Genomic DNA, 11,110 nt, shown 5'->3' with positions numbered 1-11,110 from the left:
GTGGGGCGCCCGGCCTAGGATGGGCCGGCCTGCTGGGGTCCAGGGCCGTGGCTCTCAGACCGCTGCAGAGGCTCGGGGGCGGCAGGGCGGCGGGGCGCCCTCTTCGAGAGCTGCTGGGCCCGGGAGCCGTCTGCCGGGGCCCGCGGGGATTAGTTCGCGGCTGCATGCCGCCACACGCGTCGGGCTGGGCTCCGCCAGGGAGAAACAGCGCCCCAGGCGCGCGGGGGAGGCAGGAGGTAGAGGGCGCGGGGGCGGGGCGGGCGGCCTGGGGCTGTGCTGGGGGAGGCTGGGGTGGCCCCTGGCTTGGGGGCCCAGGGGGTACTCGAAGGGGTCCTGGTGAAAAGGAAAAGGCCCTGGCTTCCTAAGTTATGAAGTTGGGGGTCCATAGGGGTCTGACTCCCAAAAGCCTCAGGCTCTGAAGCCAAAGGATATAGGGGTACCCCCTCTATACTCCTCTACTGTTAAGTGAGAACTGGACAAGTCTCAAGGAGCCAGGTCCCCACACTATCCCACTCAAGCAGCTGGGAGAAGGAGATATAGAAACCCAGTTAGGCCCATCCAGGAGGCAGCACACCCATCTTTCTCAAAAGACCTGAGTCTAGGTCTAAGATACCAACGTAGGAGATAGGTGTGAATGGAAATGAGTGACAAAGCCTCTGGCTATCTGTATCCCAAGCCACTCTAGGGGTTGCACAGGTGGGCCTTGGGTCATCCAGCAGCCCTGGAGGGAGGACAGGAGTGAACTGTGGCTTCTCTGAGCTGTGAGGGGAAGAGGAATTGGCAGGGCCGCCAGGTACATACACACCCAGTACCTCTGACTCAGAGAGGGTTTTCTGGGGTGGCCAGGATGAAACAGAGGCTGGTGGTGTACCCTGCCTGGAAGAGCTGCAGAAGTATAGAACTTTTACCTGCCCAGGCTTCCCTCACCTATACCATCTGGCAAAAGTCCCCGACCCCTTTCATGCTGATTCTGGGTACTTTATCACAGGCTCTCCAATCTCAATGCTGTTTGCTAGGTAGAGGGTAAACTGAGGCAGTTGATAGATACAGATATTTCCTGGGCATGACATATGTAGCGTTAATGACAGGGCAGGATAACCCAGGAGTCCAGTTTTCAGGAATGGAACCTGCCACCCTCAGCCCACACAGCCCAGCTTGGAGCACATCTGCCACATTCGTCTGCTCCTCTGCCTTTCTGAAACCAGGCAGAGGCGTGAGAGCAGCATGGCTGGCAGATGGGCACCTGAGGAGGTTGCCAACTTGAGGGAGTGGGTTGGGGATGGCTGGTGGATAGATCCTGGGGTGGAAGTGCTGGATGGGTTGGGCAGAGGGGCAACGTGACAGGGCAGCTACCTCTGCTGAAGATGGGACTCTCGTAGGGGATCTTGTTTCGAGTCTCCAGACTAGAGCAGTTCCAGCGCTGGTCCCGGAACTGGTGCTGGCACTCATGGATGGCAATCTGGATGCCCTGGATAGCTGAGGCAGCCACGTCAGGGTGGCGCACACACACCTCCATCTGCCGCCTGCTCAGGCCGGGCAATGTCAGGCACACTGTGTTGGCGTTGAGCACAGGCTCCGGGGGAAGGCGGAGACCCAGAATGTCGTTGGGTGCAGACCTGCAGGCATGTGGGGGTGGGTGAGTGTCTGGGGGGCTAGGAGGACCCCATCTAACAATAAATACACAATCTCTCCCAAAGGCCATAATCTCTCTGTTCCAACCCTTGCCTTTGAAGTTTGGGCCCATTCGCATACCCCTAAAGCATTCTCCTTTCCTTGACCTTCTCACCATCATTCCCTCCAACAAAACCCACCCAACTGCACACCCACACAGGTTAACATGTGCAAATGCACACACAACCGGAATGCCTGTGCACACAATATTTTATAAGTATATTCCCAGGCATAGGTGCTCACATATGAAGCATTCCCCAGGAGACCATTCCTGAAAGCATGTTTCAGACAGTCATATTCTCATAGACACTTCTGCATAACAAGGTGGACACACAGACTTGGAAACACATACATGCACACTTCATCAGACAATTACACACACACAAAGACATAAGGTACACACATGTATTTATCTGAACATACATTGATCCATGGGCTCTTACATTCACACGTGCACATACAGACTGCTGTTTACAACACAGCTTGCTGGGTTCACTTGAACACACACACACACACACACACACACACACACACACACACACACACACAGCCCTTCCAGCTGCAGCTTCTCATTGACTCCACCTGGGTTACACCCTTCCAGCCCCCAACCCCTGCTCCTGCCTGGGGGCGATCTCCAGGGTGGAGCAGGGCAGTTTGAGCTTACTCCTGGGGTGGGGGTGCATTCCCTTAGCACAGCAGGGACTCCAGGTTGGCACTTGTTCCCCCCTCACACACACCTTCCCTTCTAGTAGCCATCACTCTCCTGGGCACTGCCCTGTCTCCCTGGACTGCCCATATTCTGTCACCAGTTCAACCCCTTCCTATGAGGGCACTGTCTTTCATTGGGTACCAGGACTTTCCTGCCATACTGTCCCTCCCTCTTTCCAGGGTCCCCTGCCCCAGTAGGAGTGCCAGAGGCCCCTGTGGCTGGGGGTCCCAGCTCTCCAGGAGGGCGGAGCATAAGGTGAGGTCTCACCTGGGCACGGCGGCAGCCAGCAGCAGTAGAAAGAACAGGAGCGCGCAGAGCGCGGGCCGCGGCTGGGGCCGAGGTCGGAGCCGCAGCCAGGGACAAGGGTGGGTGCTGCCCATGGCGCGCGCGCCGTGACGGGCCGGGAGTGGGGGGCTCACAGCCCGGCGGGACCGGCGAGCCAGGGGCGCTGGCGCATGATCCGCGGGGGTCGGGGCGGCTGCGACACACAGCTCCGACTCGGGTCACGGCTCCGGGAGCAGACGGCGCCTCCCCGCTCCATGGGGCAGCGCCCCCGGGCACCGCCCTCGGGGGGGGGGTGGCGGGCGGGCACACCGGGCACCTCTTGGCACGGGGGTCCGGGGAATTTCCCGAGGCCCCCCTGCGACAACTCCCAGTGCCTCTAGAGGGTAAGGGGGGCCGGGAGGTGCTGTGGGCTGGGGACGAGAGGCTGGGGTGCCGGAGAGCCCCCCAGTGCAGCGCCGCGAGCCTGCGCTTCCGAGGGCGTGTGAGGCGGGCCAGGGTGGGGGGGGCGGCGCTGTCTGTGCCCGGCCCCACCGCCCAGAGAGTGACTGTCCTGGCTTGGGGAGTTCCGCCGCCTCCCCTCCCCCCCAGAATGTCTCAAGGTTCTACCCCACGTGACGTCACGACAGGGGGTGTGGAGGCATGCACGCGTCTCCAGGCCACTGCGTCCGCTCAGGACTCTGGGTGGGAGCGACTGCGCGGGGGACAGAGGAAGCAGAGGTGTTGGGGTCAGTGTGCGCGGGCACAGGGAGATGTTAGTGTGCGGGGCGTGCTGGTTTGTGTCGGAAGGTGTGTTACTGCGAGGTGGCGTGGGTGCCTGGCTGAGATGCAGCTGCTGGGGAACGCTACCCCCCGCCCCAATATACACACCTGCAGAGGCTGGAGGGGAGGGGCTGGCCCCGCTGCTCGCCTCCCCACCTCAGGAGGGACTTCCCAGGCTTGGCTGGTGAGGCAGGTGTGGGGTCCTGCAAAGGGATTTGGCAGCCTCTGGATGTTATTTTCCTTCGCGGTATGACCTTAAACAGGTGCCTGCTGTTCACTGAGCCACCTTCTGCCCCTCTGTAAACCGAGGTTAATGAGGTCCACCTCATCTAGTCATCTCAGCTCATCTAGCCAATGACGGTAAAAGTGCTGAGACTCCAGTAGTAAATGCTTGTCTGAGAGCAGAGCACCCTAGGGCGGCACACCCTGGGAGGAGGGATTAGAGAGCCTTTGAATCCTAAAAGTGTGCTTTGAGGTCATCTTATTTCACCCCCTTTTATTTCACAAGAAAATATTGAGGCTCAGAGAGTGCCATGGCTTACTCAGGGTCACACTGCACGTAGGAGGAAGAGCTGGAACCAAACCCAGTTCTCTTGGTCCTGAGCACAGCAGCAGTGACCCCCACACAGTACTGCTTGCCCTAGCCCTACAACCTTTACTTGGTCCTCTAGGAGCTCCCCAAAACCAGCCTCCTGGCTCAGGCCCACTCCTCTCTGCAATCCCTCCTGTCCTCCCACAGTAGCTGAAAACTGGGCTCACCTCAATATGGGGTGAGTGTACTGGACCCGGGAAAGAGCCTGAGAGCCACAGGGTTGGGGACAGAGGCACCAGCTTGTTTCAGGTTCTAACCTGGGCCCTGACAGTGAATCCTACTCCCACTGTGGCCTCAGCATCCTCTATAAAATGGGCACGAGCCTCCCACTCTACACACACCTCCCTTCCAACCTCACTGCCCCCTGTGTCTGAAGAGAGCCCCTCCTGATTTAAGGACAAATTACCCAAGCCTCTGGGCTCTGAGACAAAAGGGGCCCTTTCCTGGAATTGGCCATCCCTAGGGAATTGGAGGAGAGGGGTGGGGCCTTCCCTGTCCCCAGACTGTCAGGTGGTGCCCGCAGCCTGAGCAACAGCAGGCTGACGGCATACTCCCCCTTCCATTCCCCCATCTCTGCCTGCAGCCACCGCAGCTGTCAGGAATTAAGGGCTTGAGGCCGCTGGGGGTGGGGTTGGGGCAGTGGGGGGGAGCAGTCTGCCTGGACAGCAGGAAAACAGCCAGGGGCAGGAAGCAGTCTGCATCAACCAAGCCTTGTTTGACCCCAGCCACCCCCTGCCCTCCCCACTCTCCCCCACCATGCTGCAGGCACAGGGGCAGCTTGGGACTAGAGTTTGGGAAGGGTATAGGGATAGACAGGGCAGAACCAGACTCAACACAGGACGGAGGCATGAGCCCAGGGTGGAAGAGGACACCGGCACGGACAAGCCAGGCTGGGGAGTCACACTCCTGTTGGCTATTGGGGAAACTGAGGCCCAGAAAGAATTAGGAGCACACCCAGTTGGGAACATGACACCCCAAATGGATTCCTATCCTCCTTGTATTCCTTGCCTAGGGCTCACACTAGCATTTCCCATGATCCATGCATCAAATACATTCCCTGGGGTGGGCCATTGAGGGAAACACTGATTCCAGACCCAAGCCTCTGAATCAGCCTTTCCAGGGGCAAGGCCTGGGTCTGCATTTATAACCCATATCCCAAGTGATTTCCGTGAGGACCACATTTGAGAAATGCTGCTGACCTGCTTGAGCAGCTGATTTTCCCCCTTTGTTCTTCCTCTAAAGAGGGAGGGTCTCTGTGCTCCCCCACCCTCCACTGTTTATGAAGTATAGAGCTGCACAGGAGAGAGACCCTGTCTTTGAAAACCCCAGCAGGCAAATAACGATGCCCAAGCTTTGCTTGTGCTCAGGTGTTCTGGCCTGATGTCATGAGGGTCTAGAATTGCCCAAGCCTGGGGCACCTCTCCACAGTCCAGGGAGGAGGGGGCATATGTAGGCACAAGGCCTTGGTGTATGTGGAGATGAGGCCCAGAAAAAGTGCCTGCGATGCGAGTCCCAGTCCCATATGATCCATGACATGGGCAAACCCCCTATCAGCAGCCCCCATGCTCCGCCCTGGCCCTGCCCTGGATTCTGGCCCTCAGCCCAGCCCCAGCCCCCACAGCCGCCGCTGGAGACCACAATTACAGGGCCCACTGGGGGTGGGGGGAGCAGCAGGGATGAAAGGCAGCTCAGAGAATGGTTCCAGCTGTGGTGACTCTGGAGGAGGTTGCAGGGAAGGGAGGGCTGGAGAGGCACCAGGGTGAGAACAGGTGGGACCTTCACAGCCCCAGTCCAGCCCAGGCCAGGCTCAGTCCCGATACTCTGCTGGGCAAGTCTGTCTTGGTGAAGAAGAGAGGGAAGGAGTCCTAGACTGATAAGGGATCTCTTTGTCCTATTACCTGGGTCTTAGGGCCCACCACACCTCAGCAAGGTAAGGGGGCATAACTTGCTGCTTCAGTCTCCCAAACTCTTAATATTTGGTCATTAAAGGGGAGGGGAAATGCTTCCTGAGCCCTCTGCCTCAAGCTGATCCTGGGTCTTCCAGCCAGCCTCCCCACCCATATGCCTGCGTTCCGGCTGTTCCTGATGTGGTCACGCACACATCTGGGGCATCTCTGTGCCCTTCCCCCATCGCCCAATTCCACATGTCCCTCACCACTCAGCCAGCAGGAAACCTTGATGGCTCAGACTATGCCTGGGGCTGAGCAGCAGGATGAGCAAGGGGGGTGATGTGATGGGGCATTTCTGAGCTCTGCTTCCAGCCCTCTTACCAGGTAACAGTGGAAGAGTGCAGAGCTATCCCTGAGCTTAAAGAGGACCAGGATAATGGTCAAAATGATGCCTCTTGGGCCGTTACTCTTACCCTTCACAGATGACAGTTCCCAGACTCCTGCTGGGCTAGGTCAGAGAAGATGGACCACTAACACGTGACTAGCAGTTTGAAGATTGCAATGTACTCTTACAATGTACTAAAGCTGCCAGGCATCTGCATTTCATGAAGGGGAAACTGAGACTCACATTAACTGATTTGATTAAGGTCAAGCTAGCAAACTAGGCCTTTTTTCACTGTATCATGCTACTTCCTCCAAAAGCCTTTTAACCTGCTTGGGTTGGTCTCAGTTCATTCCGCTGCCTCAGTTTCCCTCCCTGGCATCATGGAAAAGGATGTCCATCATCACCCACCCCATACCACCCCCTCTTACCCCAGGACCTGGAAGTAAAGACTGGGAAGCAGGCATCCCAGCCCTAGGTTTGGTTCAGCCCAGAGGTCCCAGTTCAGTCTGGAACCCTAGCAGCTTGACTCAAGCTGTCCATGGGTCTCCTTGCTTCCTTTCACCCTACCCTCTCCTGCCCACGACTCTTGAGTTCCCCAGAAGTCCTACAGGTTCTGTCTGTTGGTCCCCAGAAACTGGGCTCTGTGCACCCTCTGGTGGTCTTGGAGGGAAATGCAGGAAATTATTTTAAAAGGGTTGTACCCAGCACAGAGCTCTGGGGAAGGCAGAGCTGTGAATATAAACCCCGTCTGTAGGGAGCTTCATTTCACCTCCATGTGGCCCACGATGCCAGTTCCACTCTCTCCCCTTGATAAGTGATCCAAGCCCACATGGGTTGAGAGATTCCGAGTCCATCTTCCCCATGACACTTCTCTGAAACCCAGGCATTTGACCTGAGGGAGCCAGGAGGAAATAGGAAGGAAAACCCAGATACTCCTTCCTTCTCACAACAGGCCGATACCCCCCTCTCCATACATGCCACTCTGGGGCCCTGACCTGATGCTTGAGGGCTGAACCAGGCTAGATCATAGAGGTGGATGCAGGGGCATCGTAGCGGGGAGGACAGATGCATTGGAAGCCATGGTTAGGTGCTGTTACATCTAGAATCAGTTCCCCTTCCTTCTGCTTCATTTGAAGGACTCTCCTCCTCCCTGTGCCCCAATTCCCTTAGGGGCGCTGCCAATCCCAGTTATGGTAGTACATCTCCCTGGACATTGGTATTGGTTTAGAAATAGGCAAGTGATCCAAGCTGACCCAATCAGGGTCTTCCTCAATACCTCTGCTGGGAAGGCCATTATTTTTCAGATTACCAGCTCTAAGAATGTAGGCATAGTGATGCCATTTAGAGAAAGTCTGTCTGCAGCAGGAGAGAATGAGAACAACAGGAAAAGAGAAGCAGAGAGAAGCTGAAACAATAGATGTGGGGGTGGGGAAAGAGACTTATGACATCATTTGGGCCCCTGGGTTCAGCTGTGCCTGAATTCAGTCTTACGCCTGGACTTCCCAGGTATAAGACCCATTAATTTTCTTTGGCTCAAGCTAGTTTGAGTTGGGCATCTTCATTTACAATGAAAGCCTGCCTGATACCTGCAAAGCATCAGATTTCTATCCCCATTCTGATAGTAACTACCATTTATTAAACATAAATTTGTCATATAGTGTCAAATGCTGTGCTAAGTGCTTTTCATAGGTCAAAAACATCCTCCCCAAAATTCTATGAGGATGTAGGATGGATTATGAGCTGCAAATTCTTTGCTACTCTCCCATTGAGGGGTAGAGTCTGTTTCCTCTTACCTTGAATTTTGGCTGGTTCCGTGACTTGTGTCAACAAATAAGGAGTGACAGCAATGCCATGTAACTTCTAAGACTGGACCTTAAGAAGTGACATACAGTGTCTGCCTTTGAGTTTGGCCAGTTTATTTAGAAAGCCAGCTTTATGTAAGTAGTTCAGCTATGCTGAGACCACCATGCTGCGAGGAAGCCCAAGCTAGGCACATGGAGAAAAGGAGACCACTGGAGAAGCCCTGAGGCACCAGACATATATGAGTGAAGCCTCTTGAACTGTCCAGCCCAGCTCATCCACCTTTGGAATGCAGCTAAATGAATGATCCCAGCTATGGTAATAGTTTTGCCATAAGGAGCAGAACGATCAAGCTGAGTTTTGACAAATTCCTGACCTAAAGGATCAGTGAGAAGAAGTTATGTTGGGGTTGTTTGTTATGCAGCAATGGATAGCTGAAACAGGATGCTATTCCCATTATACAGGTAAAGAAACTGAGACTAACATGGCCTAGACTGTAAACTAAGAAGCAACACTGGCTTCAAACTCAGAGCACCTGAGCCCAAAGCTCTTGCTTTGCCCTACGTCCCTTGATGGGGGTGCCATTCCTACTGCAGTATTTGGATTGTGGGGAAATTGGGGGCTCTGAATCCCAGCCATTTAGCTATGCCCTCCCTCATTCTCTCTCGAGGCAGATGAAGCCATGAGGTTTAGCTCTGGGGAACCCAGAACCCCACACCCTTCCTTTCTTCCCTTCCTGCTCACTATCAGCTTCCTGAGAATAAAACGACAAAGAAGGAAATGTGGTCGGGTGACAGGAGAAACCTTGGGACAACTTTTCTTCATCTCCCTCAAAGTGTAATTAGAAATGTTGTTCTGGGCAGTCTTTTCAAATGTTAATGGGGGTGAAGTTAGTTTCAATGGTAAGTCTGATGTTACTAATAACATATTTCATCACACTCTACAGTTTATAAAGTGCTTTAATCCTATGGGCTTGAGTGACCCTAAAAGTCTACCCACGAATTCCCCAAAGGTCACAGAAACAGAAGGGCAGATAGAAGTGTCACACTCCCCTAGGATTAAGATGAGGGCTGAGCTGAGAGCTGGGTGCACCACCGGAAGCTTCTGGTCCTCTTTCCCCAGATCCTCTCAATCTGCTCCTTTAAAGAGGGATTGCTACTTCTTCCGCAGCTTGCAGACCCAGGCCCTAACTGTGTGACAAGAGTGAACAAGAATGCCAAGGGAAGATTTAGCATTCTTCAACACAGTTGCCAGGAGGGCCCAGTCCCATAGGAGAGAAGATAGGGACCCAGGGTGTTGAGCCCTGAATGCTAGTTCTAGTTCCCTTTAGACACTGCTTTCAGAGACTGGTCCCATGACAACCCGCAAGAGACCCGCCCTCCTCCCAAACTGTGGGCCCAATCCTATCGGTTTAAATATCTTTATTGATACTAAACTCACCCACCCAACCCATGGCCAGCAGTTCTGAGGAGCCCCGCATCCAGAGGCCTAGAGAAGGGTTCTTTGGTTTCCATCTGGGGGCCAAGGAGCGAGGGCCTGTATAGTCTCTCCCAGAAGCCCCCAGAGTGCCTCTCCGGCCCCACTCCAGTGCCCTGGGCCTTCCTGGACGCGTGTATAACTCAAGCCTCCAGGCCTCACGGTTTCCAGAGGCCTGGGAGATGGACTTTCGCAGGGGAAAGCTGGGTCATGGCAGCGCCCCCTGCTGGAGCCAAGAGGTCGCGCAGGTACCGAAAGGCAGCTCTGCGCTCAGTTCCGAGAGGCCCCGCGGCAGGTCAAAGGCAGAGGCTGAGCTCCTTGCGCACGTGGCAGCGGTGGCACTGCACTACGCAGCACCAGTGGAAACGGCACAGACAGTTCTCCTCGAGCTGCACGCTCTCCTGGCGATGCCCGCGGCCGCAGCACAGCAGGTCGCAGCCGCTGAGGTCCGGGGCACTGCTGTTGCAGGCGCGGCCGCGAGTGCCTGGTGAGCCGGTGCGCCGGTTGGGGGCGCAGAAGTCAGGGGAGTCAGCAGCGTAGAGTAGGTCAGCGCGGCCCGGTGGCTTGAGGCTGCGGACGGCGGGCAGCAGAGCCTTACCATCGTTGGTGCCCATGACACGCGAGGCGCCGTGGAAGCGCTCGAGCAGCCGCGCGCCCACCTCGCGGAACGGAGGCAGTTTCTGCCAGCAGGTGCGCAGCGCGCACGAGCCCGACAGCCCATGGCACTTACACTCGGTGCGCATATGGCTCCGCACGGCCTGCGGGGAGCAGAGGAGTGGGCAGATGGGGACATATGGGGATTGCGGGGCGCAGAAAGGCCCAGAGGACCCACACAAAGTAAAATGGGGGGAGTGGATCAAAGAGAGGAAAGAGTAGGGGGGAAAAAGAGAGAAAGCGAAAGGTGAGAAGGAGGAAATCAAGGGAGCGATAGCTCCGAGAGGAGAAGAAAGAATAATGATGGAGGAGTATGAGAAGTGGGAAGTGGGGGAGAGACTGTAGCGCAGAGACTCCAAGATCCAAAGACAGGGAATAGTGGAGAAAGCTGAATGGATAGCAGGGGTGAGGTTCTCCCTGGAGAAGGGGGGAAGGTGGTAGCTGTTGCACCTCTTCCTCCTGCCAACCCTCACAGCCCCAGGCAGGGCTGAGTAGAGAGGCAGAACCGTCTGTCTCCACCACCCCTCCCAACCCTCTCCGGCAGGTATGTGGGCCTGTCAGGACATTCCTCTCTGGGTCCCCTTTCCCTCCCCTGTCCAATGCCTCAGGCCCAAACCCTAGAGGACACAGGATGTGTGTGTGGGTGTCCCGAGAGCACCCTAGAACTGAGGCATAGGGTGCAGGAGGGCCCACTGTGGATGCGCTACTGAGAACTGGGACCCAAGAGTCCTGCCCTTTATTTGCTATTTGTGGCTGAGTCACAACCCGACTCAGAGATATGGGGTCAAATGACCTAGGGCGATCATCTCCAGAAGCTCAGAGTTCAGGGGCCAATCTGATATACAGATATTTGTGCCCCCGCCCCATCCCAGGCCCTCTCCTTCCCCCCC

General features: G+C 56.0%; 2 protein-coding genes across 3 annotated transcripts in view; both read right to left on the bottom strand.

The window, feature by feature from the left end:
- WNT10A (Wnt family member 10A) overlaps positions 1–3,185 on the bottom strand; it is a 13,583-nt gene extending 10,398 nt beyond the window's left edge. Inside the window, exons 1-2 of the mRNA XM_019638207.1 lie at positions 2,648–3,185; positions 1,354–1,616 (exon numbers count right to left, since the gene is read on the bottom strand). Coding sequence (XP_019493752.1) covers positions 1,354–1,616; positions 2,648–2,760 — 376 coding nt within the window. The 5' untranslated portion in view covers positions 2,761–3,185. The remainder of the gene's footprint in view (positions 1–1,353; positions 1,617–2,647) is intronic.
- Positions 3,186–9,049: 5,864 nt separating this feature from the next.
- The window catches only part of WNT6 (Wnt family member 6), a 13,707-nt gene continuing 11,646 nt past the window's right edge, over positions 9,050–11,110 (bottom strand). For both annotated transcript variants that reach the window (XM_019638189.1, XM_019638190.1), the window contains exon 4: positions 9,050–10,324. In XM_019638189.1, the coding sequence (XP_019493734.1) occupies positions 9,863–10,324 (462 nt within the window). In that variant the 3' untranslated portion in view covers positions 9,050–9,862. The remainder of the gene's footprint in view (positions 10,325–11,110) is intronic.

This window comes from Hipposideros armiger, unplaced genomic scaffold (assembly GCF_001890085.2).
Source record: "Hipposideros armiger isolate ML-2016 unplaced genomic scaffold, ASM189008v1 scaffold_38, whole genome shotgun sequence".
Classification (NCBI taxonomy): Eukaryota; Metazoa; Chordata; class Mammalia; order Chiroptera; family Hipposideridae; genus Hipposideros; species Hipposideros armiger.
Note: the sequence above shows the minus strand (reverse complement) of the source record. Positions and strands in the feature narration are given on the sequence as shown.